The 19,548-nt window shown below is 35.2% G+C and overlaps 1 protein-coding gene across 4 annotated transcripts in view; it reads left to right on the top strand.

Moving 5' to 3' along the window:
- LOC132127640 (A-kinase anchor protein 2-like) overlaps nucleotides 1–19,548 on the top strand; it is an 83,666-nt gene that overhangs the window by 16,836 nt on the left and 47,282 nt on the right. For all 4 annotated transcript variants that reach the window (XM_059539616.1, XM_059539614.1, XM_059539613.1 and 1 more), the window contains exons 3-7: nucleotides 4,780–4,860; nucleotides 8,398–8,528; nucleotides 18,119–18,233; nucleotides 18,881–18,902; nucleotides 19,362–19,463. In XM_059539616.1, coding sequence (XP_059395599.1) covers nucleotides 4,780–4,860; nucleotides 8,398–8,528; nucleotides 18,119–18,233; nucleotides 18,881–18,902; nucleotides 19,362–19,463 — 451 coding nt within the window. The remainder of the gene's footprint in view (nucleotides 1–4,779; nucleotides 4,861–8,397; nucleotides 8,529–18,118; nucleotides 18,234–18,880; nucleotides 18,903–19,361; nucleotides 19,464–19,548) is intronic.

Below are 19,548 nucleotides of genomic sequence, written 5' to 3'. Positions count from 1 at the left end.
TTGTATACAACAGAGGAAATAGACTGTTTCTCAATCTCAACGAAAGTTTTGTTGAATCCATTTGCTGTGACTCATTGGCTCCTAGGTCATGGCTTCATCCCAGTTGGCACACTTGTGTACTTCACTGTAAATGACCAAGTAGTATGAAAGTACATCACATCTTATCACAGACCACCATGATGCTTACTGTTTGCATCTTCATTTCAAGCGTCTACACTTTAAGAAAATAAAAACCTTTCGGAATAGTGTTTTCATGGTTTTTCGAACCAGTACACTTTCGTTAATTTTACCAACATTTCCTTCAACCCTAAAACAAAATACAATGGAATGCTTAATTCAGAACACTTGTAAGGAAAGTCCCTCTTTATTAGCACAGCACACTCTGAAGTTTAACCAATTCAAAATGTTATTATAAAGGAGTTTGGGGAATTTTTGGTCCCATTAAGAATATCACATCATTCATCAGCCATGACATTTCCACCTAGTCTTCACTATAAAGTAATATTTATAACTTAATATGTTGATTACTTTCAGCATATGCTTATCCAAACACTGAAATCTACACTATAATGCCAAAAAATGTATAATGATACCAGTAATTCTCTGCAAAGTTTAAAGATCAATACAGAAAATTATATTATTGTCATATAATCATGTTAACAGTACACTGGACTGTATATTTACACAATATTCATTGTAGTTGGTGGAACCTAGGACTTTACTTGCATCTGCGGATGTTTTTTGAAACGTGAGTGAATAAAAAATCCCTAAGCTCCTTAAAATGTATAAAACATCAGTTTTATGAAATATAAAGTTGTAAAAAGTGTGAAGTATCTTAAATAGTGTAACAATATACACATTTCAAAGAGTCCCTGTGTATTTCCGGCTTATTTACGTACAATTCAAAGTCCTGCATTATCCTATTTTCCCCTATTATTGGTATTTTGGTTATGCAACAAATTGTGTATTGCATTTAATTAGAAGTAAACTCTCGTAGCTTCTCTCTTTTGATCAGTTTCTCATTGTGAAGACTTATATGTACTCCTTGGGGGAAAAGTAAGCATCAAGCCATGTTTCACATAACTTGGGAAGCTTTTTTTGTCAGAGGGGAATGTGGCCTGTGTAGGAGTACATGGCCTCGGCTATAATGACATCCTCGGTGGATTTCCAATTGTTTCTGTTAAACTTTAGATCTCAGGAAGTCTCCTATATTTTGTCTGTAACAAAAGAGAAATTAAAAGGAACTGAAGAGAGGCACTCGGGTGTTTGATGGCATCAGTAGAGATGGAGGGGGAGGCTTTAGCACCGCCATGCAGATGTTTTCCATTTGAGCTGGGAAACAAATCATCATTGTTTGGGTCTCACCAGCCCAACAGGCTCAACGTCACTGAGCATTTTTATTACCTGTTATCATGCTCAGCTCATATCCCCAATACTTTACAAATGCTATGGTCTGTCTGGAAAGTAGCCTCCACGTGAGGGATATTTTGAGATGGTTGGACCACAGCTTATGTGTCCGTGGTGAGGAACGACTCTTACTTCTGGCCTATTCCTGTATGTTACTCTGAGCTCTGGTATGGGTCACATACTTGGTGTGAAATAGATCTGGCTTTAGTTTTCTGTCCAGATGAGAGGGGCGTGGAGAGCCGTGCCAGTCGGTAGGGTGCGTAACCAGTGACGAAAGCTCTGCTAGTGTAATTACAGCCCTGCCATCACATGAGAAATTGCTTGCATAGATTCAGAGTTGACGTTGTTGTGATGCACATTAAAGAAACATCTGCTTTTACAAAAGACAGAAACCATGATGTTCAAATTGCATACAGCACAATAAATTTTGATATGCTTTCTGATGCATTTTGAATTATCAAAAGACCCCAAAAATCTGGAATATATATAGTATAGATATTTTGAATTTGCTGCTTATTGATAGTAAGTTAGTCGTTGTTGTAGTTATGTTTAAAGTAAATTTGGGCTTTGTAATTACTGCTAAACATCCAAAATGTTAGTAATATGCATGCTAATAAGCAACTAGTGCAAGTTTTACCAAATTTGCATATATTTTAGTTCTTATTTTACTAAAATATTTTGGGCCATTTGATGATTCATTGTCTCTTCCTAGATTCAGAACTACATCATACTAACATACTTCTCTTTCGGGTATTTTTTACCATATTGTTATATTATAATTTACCCAACACTTTAATCCATATACATTTATAGTGCATTAATAGAAAAAAAAAAATATATATATATAATGTGTGTGTGTGTGTGTGTGTGTGTGTGTGTGTGTGTGTGTGTGTGTGTGCAATCTGGAAGTTAAACCCAGGTTGCTAGAGAGTTGCTCTGCACAAAAACAGTACATGCACATTATTCTTAAATACAGGGAAAATCAACATTTGTGATCAGTTTTAACATTAGATATAATTGTCTGAAGTTTATGACATGTTCACATGTATACCATTTGGCATAAAAGGAAATAAAATCATCCAAGACAAAAAAAAAATTGAACGAATAACATCACATTCAGAAAAAGGTGACTGTGTATAATCTGGTTTAACCAAAAGTGTATTTGTTTTACAGTTAAGCCTTATATTTATAGTCTTTGCTGATATAATTTCATTGGAATTAAAAAATGATTATTCCAGTTTATATTTCAGGTGCCAGAATGATGATCATCCTAAAAGTGTATATTTTACAGATTATTGTGGTGACTTTCTTGGTCCATATTAATGAAGTTAGACAGACACATCGTGAGCACTTCCAGTTGGCAAGACTGTTCGCAAAGGGACATAAAATCTGATGCCAAAACATTCTCTCTGCTCATGCATTGTATTTTCTGTGTTCTCCTGCATGCTGTTAATGTGTTATTTCAACAGGATGTCAGACTCATTAGTTTTCATCAACTCCATAGTCAAACCACATTTATATACAAACACACTCATACATAAACAATAATCAGTAAATGAGAGAGGCACATCTTAGTAATGTTACTCTGTAGTAAACAGAGTTTCACTTACAGTATACTGGATTTAATTCTAAGCTTTTAAGATAATTAATAAATAAAACCATACAAAATTTACAAATGATTTTATAATCCCCATTTGAATTTCTTTATTTATAATTTGCTATTAAAAGGTCTATCTCAGACAGTTTCTCTTGCTGTAAGTTTCAGGTCCGGTTTTTAGATTGACATGTTTTTTAAAAGGAACAACTCTAATCAGATTCTCTGGAGCAGAGGGTAATCAGATCTTTCCTCTTACATTCTCTTGCTCAAAATCAGGGATTATGTTTCAGTTTCAGTGCTCTGCTTTTAAAAGAAGACATAAAAACCATTAACAGTTAGCTTTCATGTGAAATCCAGTGGCATTATTCACTGACGGATATGTAAGGGTCCATTTTTAGAGGCACATTTGTTCACATCTGGATAGCATATTAGATTTCCCTGAGTGGAGCTCACAGGAGAGCACACACTGACTGCAGGAATGTGCTTGTGAAACTGTGTCCTAGCCAGCCAAGATATTTGAACACACACTCAAGAACCTCAGTAACCTACATATAAGGCTCAGTTTCCCTCTATGGGCTTCTCTGGTTATGTTAAGTGAATAAGAATTACTGTAGATCACCTGCAGAGACGGGCTGTCAAAACCTGAGTTTAAGGTTATGATGGGATTTGATTATATTACATACAGTGTTATAAAGTTGTGGACAAGCCAAATGTGTTGTTCCTGTGGGTTGTATTTTCAACCAAGGTATCACTTTTTCTGAAGAAAATGTAAATTGTACTCGCCATGTTTAACAATTATTTCTGCCTCTGTGCAGCTATGCATTGGAAATTGATGACATCCTGTTCTCAGTCTGTTGTAGTTGGAAATGAAACAGCTGCTTAAGTATTTAGCTATGAACAGTCGAAAAGCTAATAGTTATGCTTGCTTTAGCAAAAGGTGTAAAAGGTGTAGGATAAAAACCCTGAAAATGCTTGAAAGAACATTTGTCAAACAAGCTTCTATTAACATCAGTTTAAACTCATTGCATGCACTACTAAGTGCACATACATCTTCTTTTTGCATAAAAAATATCTAGGTTTTACTTTTGTTTTGTTGAAGGTAATGACTGCAAAGTAGTTTGAAAAATAGCATGCAAGCATTGTCAGGGACAGGGAAGTCGTGGCCTAATGGTTAGAGAGTCGGATTCCCAATCTGAAGGTTGTGAGTTCAAGTCCCGGGCCGGCAGGAATTGTGGGTGGGGGGAGTGCATGTACAGTTCTCTCTCCACCTTCAATACCACGACTTAGGTGCCCTTGAGCAAGGCATCGAACCCCCAACTGCTCCCCGGGCTCCGCAGCATAAATGGCTGCCCACTGCTCCGGGTGTGTGCTCACAGTGTGTGTGTGTGTGTTCACTGCTCTGTGTGTGTGCATTTCGGATGGGTTAAATGCAGAGCACAAATTCTGAGTATGGGTCACCATACTTGGCTGAATGTCACTTCACTTTTGTGCATATTTGACCAGTCATGGCGTAAGGAGGTGGTATCAGAGAACGATCAAAACAATGCAAAAACACATACAAATAATGTAAGAGGATTGCAGAGAGCATGTCAACAAAAAAACAAAGACAAAACTCAGACATTTTAGGAAATGTTAGAAATCCTGGCCATGACAAATGGTCATCATAACTAAACTGAAATCATTTGAATCATTTTCACATGACTTATTTATCTTTGAAAATCTTTCAGATTTTACTCTCAGTGATATAACAAAAGCATGCTCTATTATATTTTCAGGAAAAAAGGAAAAGACAAGCCGAGATAGAGGACAAAAGAAGACAACTCGATGAACTTGTTCTACAACTTCAACATTTCAAGGTAAAAAAAAACTCTTTAAAACATCTCTGAAAGTTTGCACCATTACAGCAGACTGATCATTCAAATTTCAGCTTTCAATATGTTTTCCACACAATAGCTTTTATGTGGACTATTGAATCCATTTCACATCAAGACTTTGGGTCTGATGTGAATTTGAACATATTTGAAACTCAGCTTGCAGAAATTAAGCTTCAGTTGATCCCATAACATTTGCATCTTTGTATTGCTCTGGGAAATATAACAAATTTCTCATAAGTTGTTAATTTAGAATGAGTTATCTTTAAAGAGCAGCTTCGACAAATGCAAATGTAAATCAGAGTGTGTTTTGAAGTTCATAGAGAATCTTCACTCCTGAATCCCTGTATAGCATTACTATCTGCACTGATGATGCACAAATACTAGTTGGACCTAAATAATACAATGGGTAAGGGTAGGATGGTGGGATCAAATTTGGATTTATAAATTACTGGAGAAGTAATCTTTTTTTTTTTTTTGTCTTGATGGTAATCTTTTTTCTCTCTGCATTAGTCCACGTCAGGGGAACAGCTCTTGCAACACAAGAGTGTGTTATCAGATACCCAGGAGTTTGCCTCATTTACGCAGAATTACTCTGTGGTGTTATCACCCAAATTTAATGGCAGTTAGTTTATACAAAAAACACAGCCTTTGGTTTAAAGTCACTCATGAAAGAGATTTTGTCTAGGCCACAGGAAAGAAGGACTTGAGGGAAAAGAAACACTTATTCTCAATGACTGAAAAAGATTTGATAACGCTGTAGTACTGTGAGACTTTTGTTAAGACCGCCGAAAGACTAAAAGATAACAGTGATCGCTTATGTTCCACCACACAACAGCACTGACGTTAGCTATAGCTAATCATACGCGCAAATTCTGGACGATCTTAGTGTGAATGTTTACCGTAATGAAAAGGAAGCAAATGTTTTTTCAAAGGGCTGATTTTAAAGTGAGGATTTGACTAAAAAGAGCAGGAAAATAGATGTTTTTTTAGTTGTGGGTGTAATCGGCTTCTAAAGCAAGTTCTCATCGGAAAGCTCCAGCTGCAATGCCTGTGATGTCTGTCTAGATTTTGTGAGTATCAACAGAAAGATTTGTATTTAATTTTTTCTCATAAAGAGATGTGAAATTCTAAACATAATGTAAAAAAATGTAAAAAAAAAAATTGTACTGTGCATATACCAAACAAAACTCAAATTATTTATGATATTTATAATTATATATATATGAATCTGGTATATGAACAGTCAGGTTCCAGAAATAAGCTCCAATTAATTTTCTCAATCAACAAGTATTTGATAGTTTCTCCATCATTTTACATTTATGTAATTTGCAGTGTTTAATGGGATTGTGATTCTTTCCTGATAACGTGCACAGTCTTGTACGTCTTTTTGTTTCAATTTTAAATATTTTAAATGGAAAATTAGTGGGAAAAAATACTTCTGATAAAAAAATCCTGATAGTAGCTATTATGCAATTATATAATATACCAGCAACCAACCATTACTGCAAAATTATCCCACAGGTTGCTCATAATGAGACTTTGTGCCTTCCAGAAAAGATTTATTTTCCAATATTGATTGGCTGACCATATGATCACACTCATTTCATGACTGCATTACCAAATAAATGAAACTGACAGAGCTATGTGTGGAACTGGTGCTTCACATGTATAGTATAATAAAATATATATATATATATATATATATATATATATATATATATATATATATATATATATATATATATATATATATATATAATTGAGGCAGAATGCCATGATTGGCCATTTTCAATTAAATATCCAAAAGAGCTATGCAATAAAATGTAAAGCAGCTTTTTATTAGTGCTGTCAAACGATTAATAATGATTAATCGCATCCAAAATAAAAGTTTTTGCTTATATAAATATATATATATATATATATATATATATATATATATATATATATATATATTGTTTATATACTTAATATATATGTGTGTACTGTGTTTATTTATTATGTATATATAAATACACACGCATACATTATATCTTTTGAAAGTATTTACATATACATTGAAATATTTATATTATTATATTTTATATTATATATATAAATATATTTAATATATAAACAAAATATTTTCATAAATATACACAGTACATGCATGTGTTTGTATTTATACATAATAAATATACACAGTGCACACATATATTATGTACACAACAACTTTAATTTTGGATGCAATCAATCGCGGTTAATCGTTTGACAGCACTATTTTTTTAACAAACTTCTAAGAATATAATGCAATTGTCAAGCTATGAAAATCTTAAATATAAAAAATGCTTTTATGAAAGTGTGTTTAAAACAATCTTCGAAGCACTACCTTGAGTCTTTTGAAGCCAAACATGTGGTAGTCTTGTAATCCAAGTCGGTTCTTTCTCCAGCATTCCTTCAGCAGCTTGTGAAACAGTTCTGAGTTCCTGTGGTTGACCTTCCTGAAGGTGATGACTACCTAGTAAGGGGTCTTGAGAGATCTCATAGCTCACATAGCTCACGCAGAGTCAGTTCGGCCACAGCTGGTGACTTCCATAACAGCTGTTCATGTTGTACAGGTTATAAATATATATTCAAGTTTACATGAGAATGTGGCAATATGTGACATTTATATTTGGAACTTAAATGTCAAACAATGCACATATAAAGGTTTTTTCTGTGGTAAGCCACAATCCACACAATAATGAGCTGACTAACGTATAAACATAGTCCAGTATTAGGTTCAGCTTGTACATTAAGGTTATATTCACCATGCAGCAGATTACTTTGGAGCGTTAAATACAGTTTAAAGTTAAATATGGATTGACTGCCACATTCTGTAACTGAATTGGCCAAATATTTTTATTTATTTTTTTTTTATGTGAGGTTTTGCAAACTCACAGAAATGGAGAAAGTATTGCAAACTCACAGAAATAGAGATTTCAAGTCCAGTTGTCTTCCACAAAGCTCTAGCCACCAGTTTTTTGCTCTAAATGTTGCACTGCTAAAACTGCTTAAACCACAGATGGTTTGCTGATTTTCTGTGGTTTAGCAGAATTATGTTGTTTCAACTATAATAAAATGTTCTGTTGTTTTGGATGCCACTTTTCAGCAACTGCCTTTTTCAAGACAGCTAAAAGCCTTAGAAATGCTGATCTATTTTTGTCAAACTATCTTGATCAAGTGTTCACCAAAAATCCATTGACTTTAGGATAATTGAACCGCAAGTGCTAAAATGCTAACTCATTTCAAGGTTTTAGGACTCATTTCTGGAGCACTCTGTTGTCACTCTGGATGCAGGCATTATTCACAGCTGTCATGAGAACAGAAAAGCAGACTGTCTCCTGCAAACTGTATTATGTACTGTATATGATTACTCAAGAGTCACACCTCTTGCAGTACTAATACTTTTGTCGATCCCAAACACCTGTGTGTAGAACACCTAAAAAATAACATCTGATCTAGATCAATGATCTGACCACAGAAAATGCTTCTGTCTTACAGTCTAAAGCCATGAGGGAAAGATGGCTTCTGCAGGGGACACCAGCAGTGCCACAAGAGGAAGACGAAGGTCGGATAAAACAAGTTGAGCAAGATGAACTTCACGTCAAGACACTAGAAGGTGCCATTCACAGGTACAGTAATGTATTTCTGATGGAAAATAGCACAGTATTTACTGAACACTTTCCACTGATCTCATCTTACAAAATAAGGGATGTTTTGATGGGTTATATGTTTATTTCCTGCGACAGCATCCATTAAGCAACCACTGTCCCAAACACTGGAGTCATTTCCTCCAGACTTCAGTGGGTTCTGTATTTCTGCTCAGCTTTGCTTTTAATTATGAGAACTTCAAAGCTGCTCCCTTCAAGCTCATCTGGTAGACATATTTGAATCTCTGCAGATGCCATTTTAAGTTTCCTCATAGGGGATGCAATGCCAAACCAATGTGTGTTTGTCGATTGCTCTGCAGCAGGATATTATGTTCTGTTCTGAACATAAAGTATACTAGCAACTTCTAGAAATAAACATGATAGAAACACTACACCATGTTCAAATATGTTAACATTTGTAATGTGATCATGTATTGATCACATTACTAGCATGTTTTAGCACAGAAAACCACCTAAATCGTGCAAGGAGTGCTACATGTAATACGAACCATAGGCTGTGGTGTATTTCTATCAACTGAATCTGATCACAAAAAAAACTGGTAAGCATTAAAAATTTGATTTACAATATAAAAAGAAGACAGGTTATGCATAAACAAGAAACAGATACACAGAAGCATATGCTAATAAAATAGCTTTTCTGTTTATTAATTGCACATTATTTTCCATTCATTTGGTACAGAAGTTCCCATGGCTAAGGCCCAGATCACCATTGGAACAGTCAATATTCCAATAATAAGTTATGAAACATTGGAATATTCCAATATAACTGTTGTGAAAAATTGGTATTCTTGGAAACCAAGTTGGTTTCATTGAGGTTTAGTGTATTATGTGATTTCAGTTATTAGGTTTTGTTGTTGTTTGTTTGTTTTTTAGAGAAGGCCTGGAGGGTGTTTTGATTTCTCTAATAATCTGTTTAAAGGCTAAAGCTAAATTTTTCAATGCTCAGTGTCTCTGAATGTCTGATGAAACCCGCAGGAACAAGTCTTGCCCAAAGCGCCTGGTCATCTCAAGAGATACTATACGGAGGGCTAACTGGTTTTCTGGTTTGGGAGCAATCAGTTGTTATTCAGTTGATTCAAGTGAGCTGTGTGGGAGTGTTTGGAAGATGTTTAGATTTTGAAAACACATATTACATAAATTATGTTCTACCTTTTGGTCCTCATGAGTGATTATGAAATCAGTTGTGATTGAAGTGGATGATGCTCTTATGATCTGTTTGACAGTAATAAGTGGATGCTCTGAATTACATCATCAAGTTGATTGGTCATTAACTCTTCCATGATGTCATCCATGTAACGTCCAATTCATTTTTTAGATTTTATTAAGTCTCTAGGGTGGGTTTCCTCCCTGCACAGGGTGTCGTCTTTGAATTTTTCCTTGGGTAAACAAAGTGGGTGGAGCGAAATACAAGGGTGGAATCTTGATAGTGGATACTAGCACAGAGCTAATGTGTGCAAACAATGTTGTACTTTCTGTGTTATTTTATATCTGTGATGTAATTTAGGAGTAATGTATTATTTAGAAAATTCAGATTAAAAAGTGTGCACACATTTCTGACAATTATTTCAGTGATTTCAAAAACGTAACATTCAAAAAAGGTTAACTGAAATTGAAATTGAAAGAAATGGATAGGCAACTGACTGTGGTTAAGTTTGAGCTTAAAGTATAATTAAATGCTTATGATTATGACTACAATAATAAATAAAATGGTAACAATCAATAGCTATAATACAAAATAATCTCTAAAATCTGTAAAATCAGCATTCAACATTTGGTCAGTATTTTTAATTATATGACAGTGTTTTTTTCCACCCTGGTCTATTATTATAACGTCAACTACTTCAGATAAACCTGCATCTAAACCATAAGAAAACAAACAGTGGTTGGCCATTTTACATGTCAATTAGACAGTCTCTTTCTATCTGATTCTTGTCCAAATTAAGCAGCTATTTGGACCAAACAGTTTGCAAATAGTTCAGAGTTTTTTAGGTGAGTCTAGTGGGCCACAGATACATCAGGGCCCTGAAACATTGAGAACTAACTCTCACTTATGGTTATTTTTAAAAGCAAAAGTCCTTGGGCTATGAGCTCCCATCTGTCATTGGAAGGGTAATGTAGTCAAATGGACTGGGCGATTGTTTGGGTCATTGTGCGGGTGTGCTGGTTGTGTGTGGCAGCTGATATTTCCTGGACTCGCTCAGAAATCTCTCTCTCTGGACGCTGGGAGGAATGAAGTGATAGAAACGCCTCTGTGGCTGGAGTATGGAGACTGAGGGAGTGGCTGCTGGCTATTTCTGTACCCTGTAGAGGAGATCCTCCAAAATAATTTGGCACTCAAGATTCTATTTTATCCAGAGTTGATAAAAAAGAATGAAGTCTTCAAATCTCTGTATATGTTACTAAAGAAATGGTTAATCATTATAGTTAAGAAACAGTTAATCAATAAATGAAAAGTTTCTTACCCTCAGGCCATCCAAGATTAGGATGAGTTTTTAAGAGTTGTTTTGGCTTGTAAACTATGCTTGATTTGTGCATATTTCTCTACTGATTCAGATTTCCTTGCTGAAAAAAGACTGTATAAAGTTATAAAATGTATGCTTATTTTGCCACTTTGTAGTCTAAAATAAGAGAATTGTGAGCGGGAATGTGTTTTTAGACTACGCTTGCACAAGTCTGACTGTCAGCAGACCAAACAGTGCTATCGACAGATGGCTATAATTTAGAAATATGCAAATATCGTCTTAAACAAATCAGCCTAACCGATATACTTCACACTGAAAACGCAAAGCATGAGGTTATGCCTGCCTGCTTCAAAAAACAAAAAACTGAAAACTAAAAGTTTATGGTCAACGGATTTGGCTGTCTAGTGCTGGTGGTTTTAACTATAGCCTGGGCTGTACACCAGTGCATCTCTTGTGAGGACAGACTTCTCCTAAAAACGTATCATTACAGAAGACGTCCCAGCCACTGAGTCTAAAGTAAAGCACTAACAACCAGGCTTTCCAGGAAAAATGTGGCGTTGACATGATACTAAAACTCACTAAAGCACCTCCCCGACACATCTGCACACACACTGTTTATACAACTGTGTGATATGAGCTCCTAATATGGTGAAAAGAAAGTGTAAGGTCACTCCTCTTGCACTGGAAGAAAGGAAGACATAAAAATAAACATTACATCAAGGTTACAGATAAGACTGACTTCTATTACTAAACCGAGACCGTGTGAGCTACTGAATTTCTTCCTCTGTTTGGAATGAAACAGTCACCATGGAATATATTTCAGAAAGTCTTTGGGCCAGTCTGTTATTTTGGTTATTATTGAGATATTATTATAGCTGTTATTAAAAATGTATTTTAATATTTACATTTCATTTAAATTTAAGTTAAAGTTCTAGTTGTTGTTTTTTTTTCATTTCTACTTACTCTACTTTTTTTACACACTACAGTTGTTTATACTGTTTATATACTCTGTGTTTGGAACAATTAAGATTTTTGTATGTTTTTGGATAAAGAAAGGACATTAATGATAGTTAGGATGTTTCTTGAGAATCAAATCAGCATATTAGAATGATTTCTGAAGATCATGTGACACTAAAAAAACTGGAGTAATGATGCTGAAAATTCAGCTTTGATCACAGGAATAAATTAGATACTAAAATGCAAAAAGATACAGAGATACAAAGATGTAATATGAAAACTACAGAAATCCTAGCGATTTCTCTTACAGCAATTCAGATTTGACATCTGTTTAACTGGACAGGAAGCAAACAATCTCTGTTTTCTTGAGAGCAGCAGTTTGTGGGGTGGCTCTGCTGCTGATGATCTCTGGCTGAGTATAGGAACATCACTGCCGTGAAGTGACGACCTCACACCAGTTTCATAATGATTCTAGCCAAGGTTTAGTAAACATGCCTGTCATAGATTTTGGAATGATTGCAAATGTGAGAATATCACACAAAAAAAAAAAAAAACCTGCTCCTAAATTTCAGGGTAGTATTTCAGCTCAAAACCAGGAGAAATTATTTTATGTGTGGGACAAAATTAAGCTGATTTTAAGACATTATTTTTAATAACACATAATAACTGTAGCACATTCTAATTTATTATATGTGACCATTTACCACAAAAGCAGTCATGAGGGTCAATTCTCTGAAATTGAAAACTGAGTAAATCATCTTTTCATTGATGCATGGTTTGTTAGGAGGACAATATTTGGCTGAGATACAACTATTTGAAAATCTGGAATCTGAGGGTGCAAATGCATATTACAAATCAAAAATTAAGTTTTGATATATTTATGGAAGGAAATTTACTAAATATCTTCATGGAACATGATCTTTATTTAATATCCTAATGATTTTTGGCATAAAAGAAAAATAGATCATTTTGACCCATACAGTGTATTGCTGGCTATTGCTGCAAATATACCCCAGAGACTTAAAGGGTTAGTTCACCAGTACGCATTAATCCACAAATGACTTAAGCTGTTAACTTGTTTAATGTGGCTGACACTCCCTCTGAGTTCAAACAAACCAATATCCCGGAGTAATTCATTTTCTCAAACAGTACACTGACTGAACTGCTGTGAAGAGAGAACTCAAGATGAACACCTAACCGAGCCAGATAACGAACAACAGACTGACTCGTTCCAAAATGTATTTTCGATGCTTCAAAATATTCTAACTGACCCTCAGATGTCACATGGACTACTTTGATGATGTTTTTCATACCTTTCTGGACATGGACAGTAGACCGTACACACAGTTTCAATGGAGGGACAGAGAGCTCTCAGACTAAATCTAAAATATCTTAAACTGTGTTCAGAAGATGAACGGAGGTCTTACGGGTTTGGAACGACATGAGGGTGAGTTATTATTGACATAATTTTAATGTTTGGGTGAAGTAACCCTTTAAGACTGGTTTTGTGCTCCAAGGTCACATATTATTTTTATTATTATTATTATTATTATTATTATTCAACTTGCTCTGCTGAACCACAAGAGTGTATGATGGTAAAAAATGCTGCTGCCAGACACAAGAGAACCTTTATGAGGTCTAAACAGGTGGTGCTGGGGAGGAGGAGGATCTAGAAAATTAAGGCAAGCATAGATAGAAAGAAGCAATTGATTGTCTGCAGAACCGGAGAGAAGACAGCCAGTCAGTGGCATGGAAGACTTTGATGACTGTACTTATTTATTATTATTAATAACAATGTAGTATTTACATGGTATTCATAAATAGCAAAGTATTTACACAAAGATGTGCAGTCACATTAGCAAAATTTCATTGAAAAAGGTATATTCTTGTCAGTAAAGTGGTGATGTATGAAGAAGTCACTTTCAATCCAAGAAGTTTTCTGTTGGTCAATAGAGCAAATTCGCATGACAGTTTGAAATCAGTGCAAAATTTGCATAGCAATTTTTTGCCCTCATGTAAATTTCGAATTGCATATATTGAAATTAAATGACTGGATTTTTTTGTGTGAAAATTCACCAGACCCACATTAATTGTGAACCATGCGCTATTATTTTCTGTTGTTTAGTAATTTGATTTAAATAAAATAATACATCATAAAATCATTGTATTACAGTGTTTTCACAAGAATCACTATTGAGAATAGTTGGAATAATCAAAAGGAGAAAGTGATGCACACAGGAAGCGTGAGAAATGAAGCAGGAAGTGAGCGGTGGGTGTGAGGCCTGTATGAGCTCATCCACGACGCAGCACAAGATGCACTGTTGACCTCTAACTGAGCTTTGGAAAAAGAAAAAAGGGGAAAATCTGCTTTTAAATGAGTCATGGTCAACACCCATCTCAGCGTACAGGCAGCGCCACGCATGGAATAAAGTGACTGGCACCTCTCTGTGATGGAAAAAAGGCTCTGCTTACTGAAAAAATAACACTGAAATATGAAATAACTGATAATTCTGCTAGAAAATAATTTGGTTCAAATCAAACTTTTCACACTATACTGAACACACTTTTGTTTTAGTTATTTGCACATGGAAGTCCCGCATTAGCAGTTATTAAAGAATACATTCATCTAGTGAAAGGGCCTTGTGTGTACAATCACAACCTTGTGTGCTCACACAGTTATAGCTCACAGAAATGCTCCATTCATAGATGTGGATGTTGATGTTAATGCTGGACTGATTTCCTGTTTCTTTTTTCCAAAATTGACATAATAAAAGTCACCGTGACGCTTTCGTGTGAGCTGTGTCTGTTCTGTCAGAGCTTTGGACATGAGGCTAAATAGCTAAATAGGCTAAATCCAGAAAATTCCAGCTTGATGATTTATAGGAAATCACAGTTGATTCATTTATTTTAAGCATAAAATATTCACAGGAGGATAAGGGAGACAAGTTGAGTTGTCACATGGAGAAGTTGTTTCATCTCAGTAAAGGCTTTGAGTCAAAACTCCAATTGCAGGAATGTTTTCTCAGTGGTCTGTGGTTTCAAACACATTGTAAATCTTTTTTTCTTTTTTTAAGTTTGCTCTCCAAACTTATATTCAAAATGAGAATCATTATATTTTGTAATACCTTTTTACACAAGTGAGCACAATAAAATAATTAATGTAAATTAATGTAAACTAAATTTTAATGATATAAAAAAAATTATGTGAAGTTGGGGCAAGTGCCTAGACATAAACTACATTTTAAAAGTCAGCTGCAAACCCTACAAAATATTCACTAGAATAAAAAGTATTCAAGCTAACCCGGTCTCCCTATATAAAGTATAAAATATTATGCATGGTTATTGATAATGATATATAAATGTTTGAAGAATATATAAGCTTGTCTATGACATTAGTTAGTCTTGCCCTAGCTGATCTTGAAACATGCTATAACATGATTCCACCACCAGAGGGCCTTGAAGACTTTTTTTAGTAAATCTGTAGTTTAGTAAGAAAACAAGTGCATTTTGATGGTCCCCTTTAGAAACTCTGTTGACTTTACCTTTGCAGCTACATGTCAACTAACTCTCAGTATAGTATTAGTAGTGTTAGTAGGATAAGTTGACATGCGTTTGCAAACTTACTTATACTGGAGCATCTGTTGAAGACCATCAAAAATTGTTAGCAGATATTAAGCAGACAGTCTATGAATACTTTAACGATTGCTTGCTGACATGAAGCTGCAATGTTAGGTGTAGTCAGTAGAATGGGAATCAAAATAAAGTGTTACCAATATTTTAGTTCATCATATCTTTGAAGAAAGCAGTCTGTTGGATACAAATGAAGTGTGTTTGTGTGTGTGAGGGGGGGGGGGTGTCTGCACTCTTGAGCGAGACTCATCGTTAGACGCCTTCAGCTAATTGTTCTCCACTGATCACTAATTAGGCTTGCACCAATACAGTATAAATACATTCTACTGCAGGCAAGCCCTCATTACCAAGCTATGATTAAAACACACTGTTGTACTTGTTGCCCACAGATGTTAAAGAAATAGTTCAGCCACGATGAATAAACAGTCATTATGTACTTAACCTTGTGAAAAATAAGTGTGCTTAACTGTATTGTAAACTTGCAGTGAACATCACAACTTGAACTATATTTTATAGTCTAACTATATATTAAACTATATTTAAAAACCGTACTTGCAGATAATATAACATTAATAACATAAAAGTTCGCTTGAAAGCATTTAAGACTATTTCTTGACTTTTTCTTAACACGATTTTAAAAACTGCACTTTGTAAAAATGTCAAATTTAAAGTTTAAAGTATGTAATCATTTGTCACAGAAGTGCACTTAAGTGCAAAAATCACATTTGAAGTTAATATATTTCAAATGTTCTAAATTGCAATTTCATCATTATTATTGTGTAATGACAAATATATGTTTAATACATGAAACGTTTTAGTATAAGTGGGCCAAAAAAAGCACTGTAATCAAAGTTAATCGAATTTGCATGTAATATGAATTTAAACTTTTATACATTTTCATTTAATTGCAATTAAAATGCAGTTAATTGTATTATTTTATAATGTGTATTATTTCCATAATAAGTACTCTTTTTAAAACTATCCTGAAGTGTATTTGTATTTCACAAGGGACCATGTTGTTTCAACCCCTCTTTTCATGAAAAAAAAAGAGTTGTTTTACAGAATGTCTAAGCTGCTCTTTTGCATAAAACATACTGTTCAATATTGAATGGGCTACTTTTGTCATCCTCTCTCTCTCTCTCTCTCTCTCTCTCTTTCTTTATTTCTCTGTGCTTTACAGTCTTTGGGAGCTGGAACCTTCTAGTTTCATCAAGTTTCACAAAAACCAAATGGGGTTACTTTAATTGAATTTGATCTTGAAAATCAAACAAGAAGTTTGTACAGTGCCACATGTTGATGCATTCATGGCCATCCATTATGTTTGTATACACAGATCCACATGTCCTTTTGTAGAATGAATTCTCATCAGGAATCGTGGGAAGGCTCCTTCTGTTTTGTTATCGCAGACCATGTAACCTCAGAGATCCAAACAATAGCAGGAAATTCTCATGGGCGGACGCAGTGCGGGTTCCTCCGCCGGCAGCTTCCTCATTGGCTGCCAGCATTCAGAATGAGTGAGAAAGGAGTCCGCTGGGAAAAGAGGAATATGCATGGGTTAATTGACACTGAAGGGATGTGTCTCATTCATTTCCACAATGTGTGCACACGACTGCATTCCATGCAGTGATTTCACTCAATGGGCAGAACATCTGTACATCAAAAAAAAAAAAAAAACGCGTTCAAAGCTGTAATACAGTAAACGGGGGATTTGGTTCTATGGTCCTCATTTTTCATCAGGGACTAAAGAGCACTAATTTTGTTTCCTCCATGAAAGGCAAAATTTTATTTTTAGCAGAATGTACGTACTGCTTTTTTGCATTGAACAAAATTGCTTCCAAAAAGCATCAAGGTATCCTAAATGTAGTCCTGCACTATATTAGAAGTATTCTGAAGCCAAATAAAAGCTTTGTGCTCGGGACAGAGCACAACTTTTGTTATGTGTACTTCTAAATGCGTTACTGTACAAATGTTTTGGGTCAGCAAGATTTCAAGATTTTCTATATTTTGTTCAGCACGAAATTTGAAAGTAAATACATTTAGAATGCTACAAAAAAGTGGTATTTCAAACAAAAGCTTATCTTAATTAAAGAGTCATAGTTTACACAAAAAAATACGAAGCAGCATAACTGTTTTCAGCTTTGATAAATAATAATAAATGTCTATTAAACAGCAAATCAGCATATTAGAATGATTTCTGAATAATCCTGAGACATTTAAAATATATTCATATAAAACCTTTTATTTTGAATTATAATAATATTTCAGAATATTATTATTAATATTAATACATTACATTATAAAAAAAAAAAATGCTTTAAAAATCATTACAAATCTTACACAAATCTTGTGTGTGTGTGTGTGTGTGTGTGTGTGTGCGTGCGTGCGTGTGTGTGTGTGTGCGTGCGTGTGTGCGTGCGTGCGTGCGTGCGTGCGTGTGTGTGTGTGTGTGTGTGTGTGTGTGTGTGTGTGTGTGTGTGTGTGTGTGTGTGTGTGTGTGTGTAGATTGGAATCAGAAATCTGTCTTTTGGAGAATGAAGAATCACAGATCTCAGCTAAAGAGCAAGTTCTCCGAGAGCGCCTGCGGGAAACAGAGAGATCTATTGAAGATCTACAGAAGGTATGTGATCCTCATGACAGAAAAACACACATCAGAGTGGCCTCGAAAAGGGAATGGAACTTCACAATTATAAAATCAGTTCGGTTGCATAAGATGGTGGTGTACCTTCTCAATAAAAAATGTAAATTTCAACAAATGTTCCATCAACTACAGACACTTCATCCATTGCATCTGCAAATGCGTTGCATTCTTACTGACTCGAGGCTCAAATGAAATAAAATCTTTCCGACATCCACTAAAAATCACCTTGACACCAGTTATTACCAACATGGGTCAGAAAAGTTCTTATTATTTCTTATTTGTTCACAGTAGACACTTCTAGAGTCTGATGTTTTGTTGTCTAACATTATGACATGCAGACATTTTTAATTGTGACTTAAATGTACAGTGTGTATTAATTAATTAATTTATTTATATCCAATAGCACCATTTGAGAACCACTCTGGAAAACAGTAATTATTTTTGCAATGCTGTTTGGTAAAAAAAAAGTCAGAAATTACACACTTCAGCTTTAAGGGTCTTCATTATGTAACAGTAATGCAGCAATTTTTGAAACACTAAGGATGAAAATGTTAAAAAGCAAAAGCATGTTACAGCAGTACAACGTCATCTTTTTAAATCACACTCCTTCTTTTTTCTATCTACAGAGTCTTCAGAATCAAGATGGAGGTATGGAAGTCATATGCACATTTTTGTCCTGTAGTAACAAAATCAGTCTGCATTCACAGAAACATTCAGATCAAGTTCATGGTCATTTCTGTAATCCATCGGCTGTTACTTCCAAGGTAGCAGCGAAATGGACAGTCACTCAAACATACATGCTGTCTGCAACTTTAGCCTTTTGGATCATTTCCCTCTTGCCTCAGCTAGACTATTGAACCCCACACATACACCAGTGACCCTGCACTTTGTGTACTCTGATCCACCTATTCACAGGGAAGCCCTGTTACCCAGAGCCGACCATTGTATTATTCACTTGTGTTGCTTTTGCTATCTAAGCAATGAGCTGCTTCATGGAAAAAGGGCGAGAGAGAGAGAGGGAAACTCAGTTTAGTACGGGGGGATTGGAAGGGGAGGGAGCAATGCAGGAATCTAGTATTAGTTTCTCTTTTGCTCTCCACCGGACAGATGTGGTGAATTACAACTGCTCCCAGATCCCGGACCTCCCAGAACTGAACTCCCAATCTCCCTTCTCAGCTTCAGGAGATCAACAACCGGCAAGAAAATCTGGTAGGTGGTTGTTGGGCATGTGGGAGGGGCTGGGCTGGTCACGGGTTTGGGCTGAGGCCAAAAGAGGGTACAGTAATGTAGATTA

This window comes from Carassius carassius, chromosome 45 (genome assembly GCF_963082965.1).
Source record: "Carassius carassius chromosome 45, fCarCar2.1, whole genome shotgun sequence".
NCBI classification, from domain to species: Eukaryota; Metazoa; Chordata; class Actinopteri; order Cypriniformes; family Cyprinidae; genus Carassius; species Carassius carassius.
Note: the sequence above shows the minus strand (reverse complement) of the source record. Positions and strands in the feature narration are given on the sequence as shown.